The following is a 22,424-nucleotide window of genomic DNA, read 5'->3' on the forward strand; positions in this document are numbered from 1 at the left end:
GGCATGAGATTCTTGAGAAAGTTCTTCATTGGAGCTCTCTTCGCCTCTTTTCGCAGAAGTTTTTTGACCCCGAATGAACCTCAGCATAGTTGATGATCCTTGGAAAACATGCTCCATATTTTTATAAGAAAGTTTGAATGCTAGGGATGAAGGTTTGTCTTCACCAAATAATTCTACCTTTTCTGCCTTGTTCATAAGACTTCAATAAACATGCACTTTATATGTTATAAACATTTTCCATTTCATTCAAGTCATTTATCCTGTTTGAATAAAATGTTGGAAAGTTTTTTTTGTCCCTTGATCCAGATCATGTAAAAACTTGGTAATTCAACAAATGTCTTCAAACTAATCCAACTTCAAAATAGTAAGTAATTGAATAGAACTCGAGCAAGCTTGTGGGCCCGAGATAGAGCTCAATATCCCTAAGCTAACATTGATTCGGAAAAACATAATCTCCTAAACTTGGCATTAATAAGGATTCCCACTGCGACTATCGAAGTACCATCTTACTCTGACACCTAGTCTAATGCCTATGAAAAATCCTTTACTTTATACTTATAATATATTTACTTGGAATAACCCCCAGAGTTCAACTTTGAATAAGCGGTCATTCTTTGATATGTCGTTCTTGTTCGTTCACCTTGCCCCATTCTGGGTCAGAGGATTTTAGATATTGCAATGTGTGTAACTGGATAGGGCTGCCTTCCTAGTCCAGATTGTTGATCTATCCCTAGTGAATCTTAAACTAAAGTTCATTACGGACTTGGTTGCCTGCATGTGGGTCAAAAATGCTTTTTGGATCTTTGAATGTTATATAACCCACAACCTACAGGTTGCATAAACTTTCCAGAACTTGGATAGTGCACTGGACTTCTGAGTTAGGATGCCATGTCCCCGCGTAGCCCGCAAATTGTTATCGTGCTTATTACAGTTCGAGTCTCCTAAGCTACTAACTGAACACTACGGAGTGGGCTAAAGGAAACTTTTCGACACTATCACTTTGAGTTATTTGACTTACAATGCAAAGTTTCAAAGTTTTGTGTGATTTGGGCTTTTAGGGTATTCTCATTACTGAAAAAAAAAAACAAACAAACAAGTACATAGAATAACTCTAAGAATTCTTTTATTGAAAAGATTTATGTTCCATAGGCAATGACGGTGACTTGAACATGAATGACCACTTTTGTTTCATATGACATGGAGACCCAGTCGTCTTTCGAGTAGTGGTCTGATATACCCACAAAACTCTAGGTAATTCTCCTGGCCATTCTCTTCTTTTCTAATTATTTCTTCAAGCACTGAGAATGGTTTGGTTTAAAGCTTTTACTTGTCCATTACCTTACGGGCATATGAGAGACTTTTCCATTTACCATTCATATTTCACTTGGTGCTACAACATAAGAAGAGGGGTAATGAACTACTCATGGTGCAATACACAAAGTGTATTTTTAATGATGGAAAAAAGCTTCAGGTTTCAGTTTTTAGAAAAAGTTTTTTTTTTTGAGAGTTCCACCATGATATATATAGTTTATGACTCTGCCATAGGCAAAAAAGTGGGTTGAATGAGATCATGTATTCGAATGTTAGGAAGGTCTGTTAGGGTCTTTGTACCTACTATGAATAGAGAAAACTTTCCCTATTGCACTCACTACGTGAAGTGGAGGTGACATAGCGGATGCCTCGCTGTTTGTACTAGTCTGTAACTTCAGAGCTAGTGAATAGCAATCCATTGTTTATGAGCATGGTATAAGGGATGCCAAATTGACATATGATGTTCTTCCATATGAAGGATTTTACCGCTGCCTAGTGATTTTGGATAAAGGCTTTGCTTTGATCCACTTGAAGAAGTAGTATGTGGCCATTATCAAGTGTTCTTTGTTGCCTTATGCCTTCTTTAGTGGTCCGACAAGGTCAATGCCCCATTGCATAAAATGCCATGATCCTGTTAAAGTGTAAAGTTCTTCAGTATGTTGATGGTTCATTGGGGCGTTACCTTTGACATTTGTTGCAAGTCTAGCCATAGTCTACTACATCATGTTGCATGGTGGGCCAATATTTCTTGTTATCGGCGCTTTTTACGTGAGGGATCTTCTTCCTACGTGGTTCCCACATACACTAGAATGGTTGTCGTTTAAGATCTACATACCCATTTTTGAGGTGACATATACTATGTAGGGTCTAGAGTAGGAGCGGTGATATATTTTATGTGTATAACCGTGTGTCTTGAAGCCTTTGAGACCAGTTTATTGGCTAATTGAAGGTCTTTTGGTAGCTTCTTATCTTGCATATAGTCGGTTATCTCGTCTATCTAATTTTTTCTAGTGTTTGTAGCGGCTATTAACTCCATCTCAAACTAGTGGATTCTCAAAACCATGAGATACTTGAATGAGATTGTTCACCAGAGTGCGTAGTCAACGGTTGACGCGATGTTTGCTAGGGCATCAGCGTGTCCATTCTTATTTCTGAGGATCTACTTAATTAGGTACTTGTTGAACCCTTCAAGTAGTGCTTTGACTTTAGTGAGGTAAAGCCCCAATCGTTAGATGATGAGCGGCGTAATCACCTTTGACTTGATTCACTATTAGCACGGATTTGCAATATACTGATAGTTCATGTAGTTCTGTTGTGATCCTCAGCCCAACGAGCAGTGTCTCGTACTTCACCTATTGTTGTTAGCCTTAAATCCCATCTTCATAACCTACTCTAGTATGGATTCATCTGGTTTCATCAAGACCATGCATGCTTTTGCTTCGCTTATGTTCAAAGATTTGTCCATTTAAAGCTTCCATATTTTGAGACTTTCGTGTGTGTCTCGCAAATTCGTGAAAGAATGAATATCTTGATTCAGCATTGTGAATTTTGCCATGAAGTCTACGGGTACTTGGGCTTTGATGGAGGTCTTAAGACAATTGACGATTTCATGTTGCCCCAATTTGATGACCTACTGTTTGATCTTAGAAGATGCGTCTGGACTATCCAAGATGGATCGTAGGGGTATTTCATCAAGTTGACTACCCTGAATGATTGAAAGTACGGCTGAATCTTCTGGCCACGGTAACTAGTGCTAGGATGAGTTTTCCATATTAGGATATCATGTTTCTGGTTTGAGAAGAGCTTTAGAAATATAATACACCAACTTTTGTTCCCCTGAGTCTTCTTAAATCAGGGTCGCACTGTTATGCTTCGATCTCAAGATACGCTCGGAGTTGACAGGTGACAGGTAGTATAGTAGCGGTACAATGTATAATTCATACACATTGAGACTCATACATACCATAAACATCAAAGCTCAACGGAAATAACTTACTACAAAGGGTGGCAATCTTTACTCTTGAGTGCACTGCCTATAATAGTTGCACCACTCAAAATTATCTTCTTTAACTATTACCCGTTACTCTGCAAAATAGCCATGCGTCGTGGGAATGGTGCTCCAGGCAAAGCAAAACCCGGATAAGCTATGAAATTCGTGTGAGTGACAATAATACAACGTATATGAATATAAGTAAAATCAAATGATTAAATGTAAAAGTAGTGACCACGTCCACACATGACTTTCCTCTAAATACTGGATCAATCGGTCAATCTGATCACTGTCATTATTCCATCATTCTCTTCTCGGATTGTGACTCACCACTTGTCTTTCATCATTTTTGAATTATCACAAAGATCCAATTGCCACATATTTCATAATTTAACCATCATATGCCTCATTAAAATGTATATACATAGTTCTCAATTCTAAATTTCACCACTGTCTTTCGAGATAAAATTCAGTCATCACACAATCCAAAGTTGTGCAGGAATGACACACCATCAATAATACAATCACACATAGGAATGAGAATATTATCTTTTTCATCATTGCATCTTTATTTTCTATCAAGTAGGAATGAGTCACATCCAATGTTCACTTTATATGCACTATCAAGTAAACCATTTGATTTACTCATCTATTTCTAGATTAAGCCACACATGCCTTCAATCTCTTCTTTCGTATGTGCAAGAAACACTAGGGCTATAGAGAGGCAGGCATAGTTCAACCAAAGCCTACAATAGGTAACCGAATAGGATGTGGTCCCCTATTGAGGTTTAACTAAGTAGAACCACTCTTGAGAACAAAGCCATGTAGGTAGTGTATGGTTGCCCAATGCGAATTAACCAGGCGTAACATGTAAATAGTATGGTCCCCAAATGTGGAATAGCTAGGCGAGACCATGTACCACTGCTACATGGTGCAGATTCTGATTCGATGCCACATCACCCCATGTATTGGGTTAGCAATCCTATATTAGCCATCACATATCATAATCATTTCAAACATAGCATAGATATATTTTCGATAACACAATTTGGTAAACAAATCATAGTAGCACATATTTCTATAAAATCATTTGTAAATCTATGTTGTATCCACAATCTATAGTAAGGAAGTTTCATGGGTAATAACCATATCACATAATATTAAAGTCACTGACCTGGGTCATTCTCATTTCTAAATTCACCACACTGCTCCAAGAAACCTAATATCAATACATGAAACCCCATTTAGGAAAGTGAGTAAGATCGACATGCAAAATGAGGCACACTGCCACTTGCATCAAATCGAGACGCGCGTTAACCGGGAACGAAACGTCATTGTGATGAACCAACTAAGTTTCATTAAGCCTCATCAACATTCTATAAATAAACGACACACTAGAATAATTCAGGGCATGTTGACTAAAAGTCAACCGTCAGTCAAAGTAGGCCTTACTAAGGTCAACAATCCAAGATTACCCAATCTGAAAGATCCACATATCGAATTTTTGATTCTTAAATTTCTCAGGGCTTTAATATACTTCCACAACAACATTGTACAAACTGACAACGATTCAATAGTTGGATCTTCGCCAATCATATAAATGAGCGGTGGGCGATCCAATATGATCACCACACCAAACAATTTAATCTCAGAAATCGAGCTAGACACAGGTTCATAAGTTCACTAGAAGGACTCTAGTACTTAAGGAAGCTCGTGATTGGGTTGTACGCATCGCCACGCGTAGTGGCAACCGTGGAAGATTTGGAACCCGAATTTTCACCCTTAACAAAATAAGTTCAATATAAACCTCGATGAATGGAACAACTTTCCTAACTAGCTTGACGACAAATTCTAGCCAGAAACTGGCCAAACCTATCGGGGAAAGCCAGATTTCTAAGGTTCTAAATACCTGACTCCAAACCAACTACCAATGCATAAACCAAACATATCAACTTGAAGATCATGAAGAGTAGATGAATATTTATACCTCACACGACCATTTGGTTGCTGGAATAATCGAAAAAAGAGAAAAATCACCGAAAAATACTCGGGGCTTTGCAGCTTTGACCTGGAAAACAGGAGTGAAATTTGGAAATCTAATACCAGGAAGACTTTTGGCTCGTTAGAACTTTCCATAGACACCAAAATCACGCAAAATAGAGGTCAGATAGAAGAGAAACGACGGGATCAACCAATTGTGTCGGCTACCTTAGTCGCCCCCAAAATAGGTCTGCAGTCAGCCTTCCATTTTTGGAAGCTTCTAGAACTTTTTGAAACTGTCCGTCTATTTATAACACTCTAGCAAGACGCTTCTAACTTCTTCATTCTAACTCGAAACTAGGATCTATTTGTGCCTACGAACTCCTGGGATCGAGATTTACTACATAAACTAAAGATTTGACCAAAAAAGATGACTAAATTTTTAAATGCTCAAAATACCCCTAACTTCACTTTCTTCAAAATCGGAGAATTATCTCCAAACTTCAATTAGATCTCTGAAATGCTTCTAAAAATGAAACAAAATACTAAAATTTAGGATGAGATATCACACGTACATACCAAGAAGTTTGATATTGCTAGGTACAAATAAAAATCTTCCCCGTCCACCAGTTTGCCCATTAGTGGAGGGTCAGATAAGTATTCATTTAGCTTTATGAAAGCTTCTTCACATTCATCCATTTAGAGTAAGCCTTTGCTTTTCTTTATAGCAATGAAAAAAGGTTTGCATTTGTTGGTAGACCGCAAGAGGAAGCAACTAAGTGCTGCTGCTTTTTTGGTTAGACTCTATATTTCCTTTATTGTTCTTGGGGACTTCATATCCATGGCCGCCTTGATCTTATTAGGATTGGTCTCTATTATGCGTTTAGTCACTAGGTAATCCAAGAACTTTCCAAATGCCACTTTGAACGTGCACTTTTCTAGATTAAGCTTCATGTTGTACCTCTGAAGTAAGTCGAAAGATTCCTGAAGGTGATTAAGATCTTTCTTCTTATTCTTTTGACGACCATATCGTCTACATAAACTTTCATTGTTTATCCAATCTACTCCTTAATCCAGTTGACCAACTTTGATATGTTGCTCCTACATTTTTTAGACCAAAAGGCATAACTTTGTAATACTGCATACTCGGTCTATGATGAAGGAAGTTGTTTCCATGTCTGGCTTATGTATCTTTATCTAGTTGTAACTGTAATATGCATCCATGAAGCTTAGTAACTTGTGCCTCATTGTGGAGTATACTAGCAAGTTAATCCGAGGAAGAGGGTATGGACCCTTGGAGCATTCGGCATGGTGGACTTCGATGATGAAGTTGGCGTCTCTAAGTTTTTCGATATCTGATTTAATGATATTGCTCGGCTTTGTGCCATAATTCTGCTTCTGCTAGATAACCAACTTGTCAATTGGGTCTAAGTGGAGTTGATGGCAAATGGTGAAGGTGTCGATTCTAGGCATATCTTTCACAAACAATGCGAATACATCCTTGTTGGCCCGTAAGAAAGATGTGAAAAATTCTTTCTCATGGTCAAACAACTTGGACCCTATCTTGGCCCTGCGCCTCGATTTATCGAGGTCAAGACTGATGTAGACAACATCCTTGTCAGCCTTGGACTCTTGATTGTTGTTATCTTGGGGGTCAAGGTTTAAATCGAATTCTTTGTAATTTAGTTGTTGACCGTCCGGTTGTGAGTGTTATACTATCTCATCCATGGTAGATTTGGGAGACCGTTCTCCTTTCCAGATATCATTTATACTTTCTACCATGCATCAACGTGCTACTGCCTGATCTCTCATAATTTCTTTGACTTCGCCGGGCGCTAGGTAATAAAATAGTTGATGGAAATATGAAGGGCTTGCTTTCATCTTATGGAGCCAATTGCTTCCTAGTATGGCATTGTGCGAAGTTGAGGCAATCCATGATATGGAAAAACACCGAGTAGTTGTAAGGTACACATGAACTGCAAGCTTCACCATTTTAAACGACTGGACGAGAGTTTCGATGAAGGTGTGGAACGTAGTCTTGCTTTTGTTAATGATATCCAAAATCCTCATCCTTTCAATTGCATCCTTGAAAAAGATGCTCATCCTAGCCCCAATATCCACCAGAACGCGGCTGACCATATTGTTAGAAATTTGGACCTTAATGACAAAAGCATCATCGTCGGGTGAATGAATATCCTCCAAATCCTGATCAGAGAACATTAAGATATTAAATTTGATTGAGAGTGGTTTGTTAATACTCGCCACCATTCAGGGCTTCTTGCATGCTGCATTTCTTCTTTGTAGGTCTTCCCATGTACTTTTTCTCCCCATAAATGCAAATGACCTTGAGTGTGAGACATTCGGTTAGGTCTTAGCTTTTCGAGGATTGTTGAGTTATTTGGGGCTTCTTTCGTGAAGCCTTAGAAGCACGGCGTTGGTGCTTTGCTCACTGAGTTTTGGCAAGCGGTTCTTGTTGGAGTCTGAATGGGCGTTGCCTTTGTCTCGAGTTCTGTAAAACTAAAGACGACTTCCTCTAGGGCAGTCACACATCTTTCGAGGTTAGCGAATCTTGCGTGCTTTCTATTTCACGAGTCCTTTCGAAGCTTGTCAATGATTACATAAATATGTAGCAAACTCTCCCAGATCCTATTTATGGGTGAAGTATCCTCGTTGGTGCAATTACACCGTGGGGACGATGCTGTAGTCATATTATTAATAAAGTGATGTGGTCAAAAGGTTCTTGAGTTCAACTCTCAATGAAAGCACTAATAGTTAGAACCAAATCCGCACATTGCCATGAGTGGTGGATATGCTCGAATTCGTTTACCTGTAAAAGTACACACAATCGTGAGTAAGCTTAAGACCCGGGGGGTATGTCAGTCAAAGGCTTTTCGATGATCAAGTTAGTACGCAATATTAAGACTCAAGCAGTAAGCAAAATGTGCAGAGATTGTGCTACCGGAGATGAACCCTAGAAGGACGTATTTAAACTAGTCAAAGATATGACCTTTTAGGATAGTAGAATCCATATTAAACCGGAAGAATCCATGAGGATATCTAGGAAGTAGATATTGTATCCTCTTAAGAGTGATATTACTTGCGGCGCACGCCAATCCTTAAATTATAAGGACTTCAAGATTATAGAAAACTTGTTGATTCCTTGCTCAATTAGGTTCAGAAATCTTACGGAACAAGAATGGTCTATCTCAACAAAGTCGACAAACTTCACTCACAACTTCTGAAACAGGATAATGGTCGCATCTCTGATTCATTTAGTCAGCTCCGTTTTAGACACTATTGCGTCCATGACTGGACTTTTGAGGTTGGTATACTTAGATTTGTGTTACTCCAGCCTTGGAAAATTATGGTCCTACATAACATTTGTGCCTTGTGAATGACTTTTTGTGTATATTGAACCACATTTGTGCTTGTAGTTGCTGAAAAAAGAATTGTGAAACAACATAATAACTTACATAATCAAATTATTACTTTTCAAATAACCTAAATTTTAACATGACTTAACAATAAAATTTTATTACCTCATTGGCTAGATTATCGCCACTTTAATAAATTTCTTCCTCTTTATGTAGATGTTTGTACTTGCTCAACATAGATTGCTCAGTCCATGATGTGCTTTGAATCTGCTCAACATATTGTGCATGAATCTTCTTCTACATGTGTTGCATTCTCATCTTTTTCCCATGACTAGGTCATGAGTAATAAGCACCCAAGCCTTAAGCAAAGCAATGTTTTCCCCAATTGACCAATTTGCCTTCTCACTCATTTTTTGTGTGCTAACAAAAGGATTTGGAAAGTAGATAACAAATATAGGAGATTGTAGTAAAAATATATATTGAGCTATGATGTGGGGAATGAAGAAGATTGTTGGGTATTTATAGAATAAAATTGGGTATTTTTGTTTATATTTTTTGGGTAATTTTTGGTTTTTTTTTTTTTAAGATTGGATAAATTATGGCTATTGATTTTCAAAATCTTTTGAAATCCCATGCGCCAAATTTTGCCACATGACACAGTAGAAGAATTTTCAATTTTGTTTACTGTTGAAAATCCAATGGTCCAAATCAACGAAATGTTGGGGCACACCTTTTGCTTGCATGATGTTATCGTCGATGGTAACCATTGCGAGCATACTAAGGTCTGGTTTGGTATTGAGGTGATTTTGAAAAAAATTGGTATAAAAAAAAGCTGGGAGCTATTTTTGTGTTTGGGAAACATTTAGCTTCAGTTTTTTTTCACAATTTTGGGTGAAAAAAAGCCAAAAACAAGAAGCTGCAAAACCCAGCTTTGAAAAACCGGCTTTTTTTCACATCTGTTTTACATAAAAGTTTACCAAACACTATAATACTGCTTTTTTTTTCTTTTCAAAAGCACTTTTACAAAAAAGTTTACCCAACACTATACTGCTTATTTTCACAGCACAATAGAAACAACTTTTTTTCAAAACACAGCAATACCAAACAAGCCCTAAAGGCACGCCACTTTTTGTCCAGATAGTTCAACGGGCTATACTGCCAGCAACCCAGCTGCCTCATTCTTTTTGGAGCGGCGGTGCTCATTTTGTTTGGTTGGGTGCAATTTAACCCAATTGCGTGGACATTTGGAGCTCCGTTGGACTGCTCGTATAGCGATGCCAAAACCGTTACTTAGGGACAGGTGTCATCAATCCAATCAAGGGACAGTTAAGCGACAGATATAATGGGAACACAGGATCCAAGCTCGGTTAACTCCCGCTCAAGTTGCCTCCTCCGTCTCGCAGACCCCGCGAGAACGACTCAGACGGTCTCGCCTCCGTCGTCTCACTCCTCCTTTCTCTATCTCTCTGGAATCGATCGACCTATTCCAAGAGGATCGACAGATCTGAAATGGTGTTTAGGTAGGTAGCTTCTGGGCACTTTTTTTTTCTTTCTATATTTTTCTAAATTTCTTTCCCGTTTCTGAAATCAATTCTTGCTATTTCTTCTCGGTGTTTGCTGAAATTTGTGTTCAATTAGTATTAGAAGTGAAATAAATTGTTAATTTTGACCGCATTGACAAGGGTTTAGGGCTTCCGAGAGCTAGGGTTTAAGGATTCTGTAATTGTTAATTAAGAATTCTGTATCATTTAGCTGCTTCGATTATTTGTAGTTAATTTTGTGGCAGAGTGTTATCATCTGTTTCGATTATTGCCGGTGCAACAACATGCTTCTTAATTAATTAAATTACACAAAACAAACCCTAGACCCTGTATTTCTCTACTAGGGATTTCCCTCCTGAAAATTGAAATGTGAGGGAGAAAAAAAAATGAACGAAGCTCGGAGCTCTGATCCATTGGATCCGCTGCAGGGTTTCACAGGCCTCTCCCTCTTCCACCAGAGCAAAGGCCATCCCAGACAGTTCAATTTCCATTCCCTTCGATTTTGACCTCAACCTTCAAGCCATCCGTTTCCAATTCAACTCCACGGTACTTGGTCACACTACTCTACTCCCCAAAATTTATATTTGAGATCAATATTTAGTTTGGGTGAAAAGTTTTCAGTTTAATCATATTTCTGCTTACTGTGAGTTTGTTTCGGGGAAATATTGTTTTTTCTTTCATTTTTCGAAATTTTTGTTTTGATATTTTTTTTAGTTTATGACCTAGAAATTATCGGATTAATAATTTCATTTTTGTTTGGAATCTTGTAATTTTGCTTTTATTGTCTAGTTGATTGAGCTCAGTGTGACAATTTTGATGTGGGTGCTTATGTGAAGCCTATATTTTCTGTTGGTTGCTGAGAAAACGAATGGAAATGGTATAAATATGAACTTTTGGCACTTTGTAAAAATTTTGAAACTTGGAATTGGGAAAACTATAAATTTTACCAGAGTTTGATTTTCCTTTTCAGAATTTTGGGGATATTAACTTTGGAAAGCTCATCATACTATTTATTTTATTTTATGCTTACATTTGTTAAAATGCAACAAGACTGAGAACCAATTAATTACTGACTTTATATTTTAGTATAAGGCAATACCGATTCTATGGGTGGGTTCAGGTTTCGTCTCAAATAAAGTCATTCTGTATCTGATCTCTTGTGCAGTGGAATTTTATCAGTGGGTGGAATGCTTTCATAGTTAATTTTTTTCTAGTGTTTTTTCAGGCCTCACAAGTTAAACTTATAGATCAGGTGAAAAACAGTTTAAGTGATACTTCGAAATTCTGAAGTCTGGTATTCCACAAGCTAAACAGAATAGTGAAGTTGTTCCTGAAAAGGCTGAGTATAATCACCTAAAAAAGAATACCAGCCTCCGGTCGTGAACTTGCTCGTTTTTCTGTGAAGCCTAATTCCAGGTAAAGTGTATGGTTGGTGCTTTTGATTTTCTCAAGAGTCACTTTTACAGCAATAGGTTGATATTTGGTTGTATTCATTTTGCAGTCAACCTAATATGTGTTCACTACCACCTTTTGACATCAGTCGGCATGAGAGTAAGTTGCTCTCCCTCTGTGTTCCTGAATTTATGCTACAAACCCTTGTGCAACTGTAAATTTTGATGCTTTCTGATCGGTGCACAGATGCTAGAAAAGGAAAAGAGAATTTGAGGGGTGGTGCTGCGTTGGATGCTGATCAGCAAGCCATCCATATCCGACTCAATTCCATGGTACTTACACAATCTCCATCTCATTTTGTCCCACTAACTTATTTTACTATATCAAATAAAAGTTTAAGTTTACTTTTATTTCTTCTGAGTCTCAGTTTATCTTGGGTAAATATTGTTTTTCTTAACATGCTACCTTTTCCAGTGTATTTATTCCTTAATATTATGACCTAGAAATTTTATGAGGGGATCAAATGTCTAGTTGATTGAGCTCAGTGTAGTTATTTTGATCTGGGTGCTTGAGTGAAAACTGTAATGCAGATTGGTTGCTGGGAGAATGAATGACAAGTAGATAAAAGCATTTTAATATGAGCTTTTTGACACTTTGTTTGAATCTTGGAATTTGGGTAGTCTGAAAATTGGAGCGTGATGAATTTTTTCCTTTCAAAGTTTTGGCAATTTTAATCTCGAGAAAGCCCAGAATGCTATTTATTTATGATTAGGTTTGCTATATTAAAGAAAAGCAGACGGAGGACCAATTGATTTTTCATTACGGAATTTATATCTTATCATCTCCCATACAGTGGGGAACTAACTCTGTAAGTATGTCCTCATTATAGGGTTAATTTTTGCCTTAAATAAAATTATAAAACCTTTTTATATTAAATCACTGTTATACATAATGCAATCACTTGTACACTGCAGTTCAATCACAGAAGCAATAAAAGTTAATTCTTATGGTGCTTTTTTCAGGCCGCACAACATAGTCCAAGTAAACTTAAAGATCAAGTGGAAAACATTACAAGTGTTACTTCAGAAATTGTGGAGCCTGGTAATCAACAGGCATTGAAACAGAAAAATAAAGTTGTTCCTGAAAAGGCTGCGAAAAGTCCCCGACAGAGAAGACCAGCCTTGGGTCTTAAACGTGCTCGGTTTTCTATGAAGCCTGATTCCAGGTAAAGCTTACAGTTGATGCTTCATTTTATTAAAGTATTTTTACTCTTTTAAAGATAGAGGTTGATGTTTGTTACATGCAGTCAACCTAATACGAATTTGCTAACACCTTTCAATCCCAAAAATTATAAAGACCCAGAGGAATTGTTCAAGGAACATGAAAAATATGAGAGTAAGTTGCACCCCGCTTGTATTTCATAATCTTTGCAAATTCTAGTCCAACTGTAAATTTTACTGCTTTCGGATTTGTACACAGATGCTAAAAAGGAATTAGAAAAGCTGAAGGGTGGTGCTATGTTTGATGCATACAAGCACAATCCATCCCCAATTAAACGAACCTGTCGACCATCGATTATGAGGTAATAATAAATTTTATTTAATGGCCAGAAAATATATATTTTCATCTATTTGTTCATTATGCCTGCATTAGGATCTAGCACGCTTTTTTTTTTTTTTTTTTTTGTTATTAGGACAGCAGTGTTTTTTATAATGCAGAAAGCGGGCTAAGCACAAGCATTCCTATCCGCTGATGGATTTTGAAAGTAGTGAGAATGGTAGTCCACTGAACCATTGCTCACAAGTAGAACCTAATGAAAATGTTACATGGGAGGAGATGGATTTAGCTGGTAAGAAAATGCTGTTAAAAAGGTCTTTTAGTATCTACTGTGAATCATGACAAATCTTTGCGTGTATGCATACATAGATACATATTTTCCCTTTCCATCCCCTTATTATTCATTCCTTGGGGCATGATAACTGTGACCATTACAGGTTCATTAGCTGAGGAAGTGAACGATGGAAGTTTTGATGAACTGCTGTCTCTAAATACTGAATGTCTAGAAGATGATGAGGCAGTCACTCATGTACAGAAGTGTTTGAGGATGAAACCAATTGAACCAGAGAAATCAGACCTCCCAGAATTCCAAAGTATGACAAACATAGATAATTTGGTAAAAGGGTTAATCAGTTCAACAGGTGTGGAACATAGAAAGCGGGCAGAAGGGTCTGTTCTTTTTGCATCTCCAACATCACCAAAAAGCCTTTCTGCTTCGGTTCTGGATTTGCATAAGAGAATTTTACATTCAAGTCAATCAAGCGATCCATTTTCAGCTCATGATATTGATCAGTTGCCAGTGACAAATCCTTCTTCGGTTGAGAACTGTGACAAACAATCTGAGCTGGTTGACATGGGAGAGTGGATTACTATTTCTAATGAGTTGAAGTCACATTTAATTGAACCAAGTGACAATTTTGAAGTTGCCGAGATAGGTCCACCTGACATGGATTTTGAAGAATTCAGTCATGCATCAAAAAGATCTGCGAGTGAAGATTCAAGAAAACATGATGCTAGAATTGAGTTTGGCTCAAGTGGATCTCACGTTGACATTGAGGATAACATTGGAGGCAGTAACATGCATAACAGGGTTATAAATGATACATCAAGTTGCCCTAATGCTGATACAGATGCTTGGGACAATGGGGACAATGATGGGGATGAGGTCTGTTTACCTCTCATCTTGTTTTTACGTGTTTTATTTATGTAATTATAAACTTTTGCTGATTTTGTGATGTATTATGAGAAGATACTGGTCGAAAACGAGCATGAGGAAGCAGTGGCTAGTGCAGAGCCTGAACTTTATGTGGCAGACTCAACTTTGGGAAAGGCGAGCAGCACTCTGAATGACAATACACACCCTGATGCTGATACAGATAATTTGGACAGTGGGGCTAATGATGGAGACATGGTCTGTTTACCTTTTTGGCTTGTTTACATTTATTTTTGGAATTGTAAACATTTGCTTATCTGGCGATTTATTATGACAAGATACAGGTGGAAGACAAACATGAGGAAGCAGTGGCTAGTGAGGAGCGTGAACTTAACGTGGCAGACTCAACTTTGGAGCTGAACTCACGCCCACAGAGAAGGCGGAAGAGTAGGGAACTTTCTAGAAGGAAAAGTCTAGCAGGTGTTTACTCATACATATGTGACATCATATAAATATCCAATTCTGCTGCTGCTTGTTTACTGCTATTAATTAATATTCATTGTGTTTGAATATCCACTTCTCAGGGGCTGGTACAACATGGCAATCAGGTGTTAGGCGAAGCACGAGGATCAAGACAAGACCTTTGGAGTATTGGAAAGGGGAGCGGCTGTTATATGGACGTATACACGATAGTGAGTATTTTGTGTGGATATTGTTGGATCGATCACAGTTAAAATGCTTTTTGTTTTCATTTTTGCATTTACCAGCCCTCACACGTGTATCTGGTTGCAGTTTCACTTTCTATTACGCATAAGAATTGTATTGGATATTGCAGGTTTGGTAACAGTGATCGGGATTAAGTACGCCTCTCCAGAAAAGGATAACGGAAGAGGTCCTCTGAAGGTGAAGTCATTCGTATCTGATGAATACAAAGAGCTCGTTGAGCTGGCAGCTTTGCATTGACATGGCTAATCACGTAACAATACAAGATTTGAGATATGTAATGGCGTTTCTTGTTCGTTTCATCCCTACGAACATTTTTTCGTTTTAATAAATGTTCGTCGAAGTAACCAGTGCTGCCTGTTGTAAAAACTCACTCTCCATGATGATCAGCATATGAAAGGTGGTTCTCTCATTGCCCTTTTTATCTTCAAATATTTTCTGTTTCTGAGACTCTAAATTGTTGAAGTCCCCTTAATACCCTTCGTTTTTCTTTATCCGGCGTCACAGACGACAGCAACTTTTATGGGGCCATATGATTGTTCATCTTCATTTTTGAACTAACTCAACCAAGAAAGAAAGAAAAGAAAGGAACAACCTTTCGAACAATCAAAAACACTCGCACAAGAAAATATCGAGTAATTGTATCGTATCGAATAGCCGGAGTAACATACTTTGCATTAATTCCACACTCGCAGCATTCTCTAAAATTAAGAAACAAAAGAATGAGAATGTCATCTTACTGGTACATGTTCTATTTGGGTCTCATGCACTTGAGAAGAACGTCTACAAATTTCTTGTACATGTGCCGCTTTAGGTACATCCGCTCTACCTTTTCTCGTCCTTTCAGTCCCATTTGCTTCCTTAAAACTGGGTTCTTCAGATAAAACCGAAGATTTTCAGCGAGGCCACGGGTCCCGGATTGCCCCACAGGATGAAGCAGACCTGTTACATTGTGTTCAACAATCTCCTTTGTGCCTCCAGCTTCTGTTCCAACCACCTGCTCAAAGCAAAAACAGAGGAATTGTATTTGATCAAATGACCGAGATGTATTCGTGAGGCCATTTCGCTTCACAGAGGCATGCATAAAAGTATCACTGTTTTTCGTCATTGCATAGCCGATTCTGAGATACTGACTTTACGTAGTTGTTAGAAAAGAAGGATTATGCGTTTGCAGATCTAAGGTTCGGTTAGCAAGACTAACTGTCAGCAGTAGACTTAGGATGAGGAATAAAATCAACTTGTATGTCATACCGGAAGACCGAATGCCATGGCTTCAATTGTCACTCTCCCAAAAGTTTCTCCCAGTCCCTGTGCACCGTTTGACAAATTGTGTTAGTTCTAAATGACATCGAATAATTGATCAAATACATACAAGCGTAAATCAAGTTTAACAAGATGGATCACCTGAGAGTTCATTACATAAACGTCAGCTGCGGAGTATAATGCGGCTACACGTGTGGTTGCTGGAGTCCACAACACTGACTTTGACAAGTTTGAATGCTGAGACAGGAATCCTAAAAGTTCTTTGACATAAACGACCTTATTACTCTTAGATCCAACAGAACCAATAAGAAATTTAACAGACCGTTTGAGTGTTCCTCCTTTATCTGACAACACTTTCCTCTTATGAGTGACATCGAAAGTCAAAGCACCTGTACCATCAACAGAGGTATAGAGATTACTTAATGGAAAGATATTCTTCTGGGGTTCATTCAACTGGTCATCAGATTCCCTGGACGGTAGTAATCCATTTGATGATACACCATCTTTCAATTCTTGTAACAAAGCTCTCAAGTGATGTTTTCTACCCAAGGTAGAGCGGGCTTGGCGCTTACGTACTGGACTTTTTATCTTAGGATTATCTTTCAGAGGTTCTTCAATCATCAAGCGTGCTGAGTCAAGAAGCAAGAGCTGCCCCTTTCCAGGGTTTATACTGCTCAGAGTCATCACAAGCATATCATTATCGGTTAACCCCATTTCCTTTCTGACTGAATCTCGCAATAATTGTCTCTTCTCGAGCATCTTCTCAGTACTAGCAGATGGAGTATTGAGTGAACAAGCTATGCCAGCTACAAAGGCCAGCTCATCATTAATAGAGAGTGGTACAATGGCAGGTGGAGACCTAAGGTTAATCTTTTCTTCTTCACACCAGGCTTGCCATTGTTTAGACTGTGATTCTGATAGAAAAGCCAGCATTTTCACTCGGTTAAGCACAACCTTCGCGTGATCAAAGTATTCTCTCCGGTTTTCCATGATCCACCAAGCAATTTGACTTGCACCAGCTGGAAAATGATCCATGTATTGATCTGAAACAAGCAAACCAAGACAAATCATATCAGCTGCAAATTTAAGAATGGTTCTTTCTGTCCAGTCCCAAAATAGCAAATATGAATGTCACTTAGTTTAAAAAAAGTTTTAATACAAAAACCCACCAATGCAAAACAAACTAATAAAGTGTTAAAGGAATTTATGTATATACAAACTACTGAGGGAATACTGATTTCAAATTTATATCTGATGGCTCGCACAGAAAAATAAACGATGCATAAACACATCCTCAGAAGGTAAAGGAAACCAGAGCATAATAATAACTTAGTCGATGTCATTGTTATCCTAGAATGAAAAAACCCGTCTTACTTGCAGAAAACATGCATAGTTCCCACATCAATCTGTATGAAAGTAGATAAGAGTATTGGAGGACAGTACATGGTTTTCAACACAGGATAAATTACTTAGGCAATATATGTTGTTCCATCCACACGGTGCTGTAACATTTACATGGAAATCACTCTGGAGATTGGAGTCATCGGACCAATTTAACATGTTGATAAATATATGTTTTTACATGTATAACGTGTACTGCATGAGGCTAAAAAGGTACTGAAATCTGTAACTACACAAGCACAAGACTCGATGGTAGATACAAAATCAATCCACTGGCTAGCATAGAAACATTGCAACATGTTATTACTGGAAACAATATGGAGGTATTGATAGTTAATGTAATACACTTCAAAAATTTTGAGATCAGCAAATGTATTAACTTAGTTCTTAAAATGGTTCTCACCAATCCATGATGCACACACTGCCGACCCGGCGATGACAAGATCTGCCTTCATAGCAGTTTTGAAGCTTTGTTTTTCTTTATCCTCAAGCACCTTGATTCTTCTCCTAGCTAGCTCTGGCATCAAACCACCCTTCTTGCTAAGAACTACAGCAGAAACCATGGCTCCACAGCTCAAAAGCTCTGTTGCTAACTCCATCATAGAAAGTGGAGCCCCAGTCATTGACAGTTCATGGAATATTAATATAAATCTCCTAGACCAAACAAGACGTGCAAAGTCCCCCTTCCTGTCACAGGTTCCAGACCGCATTTTAGGACTCCATTCTAAAATTCGATCCTCTAGAACGCCAAATGGACCAACAAGCATCCCATAAGTAGTGTTTGTCTTAGGAAGGTCCAATTCCTGCTCCTCTGTCTCATGGCTATCAACCTCCACTGCTTTCTTCTGATTACCTTGCCCTTTACCACGAAGACTACGAGCTCCTTTTTTACTCCTCTTTTTTGGACTTGCGTTTCGATGAGATGAAACTCCATAATCCTTTTTTGTTGAAACTACACGTATCCTTTTACCATCTTCCACCTGATTTTCGGCGGTCTCATTCTTAACTTCCACAGAACTGTTGCTGGCAAGCAAATCTCTCTGCATATTCTGTTCATTGTCTGAGTTCCCATTCCTTGCTTTATTTTGAAACCCCAAGAAGTTATCCTTGTTATTGCTATGAGCCCAACTGGACTGAAAATAAACTCCCAGATAAGCCCAAAGAGTAATCAATAACAACCAAAACAATACCCGATTGCTCCGAAACCACTGTACACCACCACTACTTCTACCTTCTTTTTGTGGAGTACGGCTTGAATTCAATCTCCGAAATGAAGGAGAATTTCGAGGACTCGATCTTCCTGACAATATAGACTTAAAACTTCCAATTTCCCTCGACGGTTTATATTCCACTCTACTGCTATCCTCCATTGCTCTTTTTAAGTATTTTACAACAGAAAAAAGCTCAAAGCACACATTCTTCGAAAATCATCAGATTCTCTTTTAACAGCTAAAATACCTCCAATAACACTCAAACAGCTCAAATTTTTACAGTGATTTGAGTTTCTGCAACAATTAAGGATACAAAAAAGTTACTTTCTTTATACAGAAGAATGAGCAAATGTGTAGAATTAAAGACGCAAAAATTGCTTCCAGAGCCAAAAATTTCCTCAGCTGTCAGGAATCTTCTTTAAGTTCTTAAATAGCACACCGACTGAAATTTTAATCTGTTTAGCATTACTTGGAAATCCCCGCAATCGAACGGAGTACCTGCATCCAGCATTCTACCCTAAACCCAAAAAATCAGCACGCAGATTCTATGTTAATTTAACATCCATATCTAAGTCTGAAAATAGTATCACTGTAATTTGTAAAATCTCAACCAACTGGCAAAACACAGGAAAAAAATATCGAATTCATGTAAATCTTACCTGTCTGTACTAAAAATTAACAAAGTAAAAAATCAAGATCCAAGTATTTTCATTTCTTTACTTTCTCGGTCTTCAAAGTTATCCGATCCTAATTCTCACTAACTTGACAGACTTGAGTCATTTTCTTTCTATCCATTTTCTCGGCAGCCAAACAGACCACAAAAGATTGACTGATTACTACTTACCAAGAAACAATGCAATTACATCAGAGCTCCTTCTCTTCCAAATGGTTTTTTCTTTCTTTCGGGAAGATTCGGTAAGCAAATACGAGCTTTGAGAGGAGAGAGAGATTATATGGATTTGCCGTATGCTCTAGCTCTGCAGCTGCGGCTCCAAGATCTCGACGTTTCTTCTTGAGAGGGAGAGAGAAGCACAAGTTGCAGGGTGAGTGAGTGTGAAATGGCTGACAGGTTTTACAGACAGTTGGCATGTGTCTCATCTCTCTATATTTTTCCAACACAATCTGATCGCACGTGCGAGTCCGTAAACGGATTCAAGAAGCGGGGATTCCCTGCGGTACTTTCTGGCTATTGGGAGGGCCATGAGTTTGGGTTACGTGGACCGGATTTGGATCCAATACGGATTCTCTTTGTGAAAATTCTAATAGTTTTGACATTTTATTCATTTATTATATATCGTGCGGTAAAAATTATTTTAAAATTTTCATTTAAATTTAAACACAAACAATTTTTAATAAAAACTAACCTTACGATGTATCATAAACGGATAGATGTGAGGACCTGTAAAATCTGCACAAATAAGATGATCTTTATCCACGTGGACCAGAGTGCCTGGATTTTGGTCTGGGTCTTCTTCTCATTGACCTACGCTGAATAGAATTGTACCGGGTCCCACGGAAATGTCGGTGGGGTCTCACAGCCAATCCTGGCCCTTCATCTGTGTTGCCCATTTATAATCTGGCCCCACAAAACCCCTTTATAAAAACTTGCGAGTGTTCCGCAAGTGGCGGCAAGTTTCCGTTATTTTGGATAATTGCACGATCAAGCTTTGATTTCTTTATTTTGTTTGCGCTAAACTAACGTTAAAGTCAGTCGGTCATGCGTATTTGTATTTTAACGATTAGTGTATGTCATTTTTATTAACTGTAGATGACCCATGCGGACAATTGGTGTCAGCAAAAAATTAATGCTACGGAGACTAAATTTGTACACAAAATTTGCAAACTAAATTATGTGTCACCAATAGAAAATGAGCACGTTTATTAACGTTTAAGTAATAATCTAATCATAAATTTCCATGTCATTTTGTTTACTAAAGTTTGTCTACAAATTTAGTCTCCCTGGCATTACTCGTAACAAAATAATTGTGTACATAGTTAAATTGTTGTATTTCGTAAATATATTTTTGGTTTAATTCGTATTTACACAATGAATACAATACATATAGGGATACAACCATGTAAAGTTGTCAATATAAATGCAGTAATTCCTAGGGCTTTATAAGGTAACTAAGCCCCTTTCTAAGGGTTTTTGGTGTTCTGAATCACGTGGCACCCTTTGTTTGTGCAAATTCGAAGCCTAAATGGCAATTTTGGATAATTTTTCATAGAATGACTACTAGAAAAGCTTAGTTAAGCTACATGTCACATCCAAAGGTTTATTAGATTAAAAGGAGTCAAACAAGGAGCTTGACGAGGAAGGACGCTATACTTACCTATGAGTGGATTCCTTCGAAAACTAGGGTTTACTTTAAATGACCAACAATATGATTAGTTTAATGATATCTTGATACGATTGGTGATTTATTTTCACCACATGGTCATCATACATATCGTATAGTTATATACTGCAGTAGGTTTATTGCAAGTACTGATATTTCTAGTAGAGGTTAGATTCGCTAGTAGACACTAGTCATCGATCAGGTAGATGCCATTTTACTTGCTATACAACTTGATTGATATTGCGTGTTTGATTGAATTACTTTCTTTGACATGACGAGCGTTGTGCGATGTGAACTTTATTACTATTATGGTAGTATTATTATTTATGTAGTTTTCGACTCTATATGTGATTTCAAAACGGGAGTTAATATGCTCAAATGATTTTAACTAGATAAACTTGGTTCATTCTCACTTGGTTTGTTGACCCCTCAAGACATAGCAAGAACAAGGAAATCCGTGGGAGTGACAAGTGGGCTTGCCAGTGAGGTTTTCACTTACAGACTTGGTGATGGTTCCTCTACTACAATATTATCTAATTTGTAATATTCGTGTAATCTTACTTTTAATTATGCACTGCACTACACTTTATTATGTTAATTGTTATGCAAACTACTTTCTACTCTGAATTGATGTGATGTGATAATAATGGGATTGTATCCCTAAACATGTGTTCCCAAGTAGGAAGGTTGATTAGGATCGCTTAGTAGTTTACTTTTGAAATAAATAAAGAACATTTTAGTTCAAATTCATTCACATCATTATTACCTTGCGTTATTAGGTTAGCATTGTGACGACATCTTACGATGGAGTTATATCTTATGTATCAAGCCAACAGCCCAATGAACAATGTTTTATGGGATCACAAGCTTCACTAAAAATAAGTGGACAAAAATGCCTCCTCAAACAAAAAACTTCAAAAACAGTCCAAAATAATCCATCAAATGTGGCAAGAGTATTTTCGTCATTTTAATAGTACTTTTTTAATAATTAAATTTTTTTTTTTGTACAGTTATTTATTTATTTTTATAATTAGTACCTCACAATAGGTTAGCAATAATATGATTCAATCAGTTGTTCATTAAATATTATTTTCTCTATTTTTAAACACGTTCAAAACATTGCGTATAATACCGGTTATAAAAAAAAGTTTTTCGCACGCGCATAATAATGTGATTAATTAGTTGTCAA

At 37.6% G+C, this 22,424-nt stretch overlaps 1 protein-coding gene and 1 non-coding gene across 4 annotated transcripts; one reads left to right on the top strand and one right to left on the bottom strand.

Moving 5' to 3' along the window:
- Positions 1-10,582: 10,582 nt before the first annotated feature.
- Positions 10,583-15,433, top strand: LOC103948854. Its single transcript, XR_007259451.1, has 13 exons — positions 10,583-10,742; positions 11,422-11,539; positions 11,698-11,747; positions 11,835-11,920; positions 12,611-12,813; positions 12,895-12,983; positions 13,068-13,170; positions 13,307-13,437; positions 13,583-14,310; positions 14,395-14,556; positions 14,637-14,778; positions 14,883-14,990; positions 15,134-15,433. It is a non-coding gene; the product is annotated as a centromere protein C (transcript).
- A 166-nt stretch (positions 15,434-15,599) lies between these two features.
- On the bottom strand, positions 15,600-19,980 carry LOC103948862. 3 transcript variants are annotated; one of them, XM_048587081.1, is made up of 6 exons: positions 19,741-19,980; positions 19,366-19,413; positions 18,089-19,190; positions 16,426-17,327; positions 16,273-16,329; positions 15,600-16,018 (listed from the first exon to the last, which is right to left on the bottom strand). In XM_048587081.1, exons 3-6 carry the CDS (start codon positions 19,053-19,055, stop codon positions 15,773-15,775), a joined length of 2,172 nt encoding a protein of 723 aa, XP_048443038.1. In that variant the 5' UTR covers positions 19,056-19,190; positions 19,366-19,413; positions 19,741-19,980; the 3' UTR covers positions 15,600-15,772. The 3 variants fall into 3 exon arrangements, with proteins under 3 accessions (XP_048443038.1, XP_009358223.2, XP_048443037.1); XM_009359948.3 differs by lacking the exon at positions 19,366-19,413; XM_048587080.1 differs by having other exon boundaries at positions 18,089-19,408.
- Between the last annotated feature and the right edge of the window lie 2,444 nt (positions 19,981-22,424).

Source organism: the organism of the source record quoted next, unplaced genomic scaffold, assembly GCF_019419815.1.
Source record: "Pyrus x bretschneideri cultivar Hongxiangsu unplaced genomic scaffold, Pyrus_bretschneideri_v1 Contig26, whole genome shotgun sequence".
Lineage (NCBI taxonomy): Eukaryota > Viridiplantae > Streptophyta > Magnoliopsida > Rosales > Rosaceae > Pyrus > Pyrus x bretschneideri.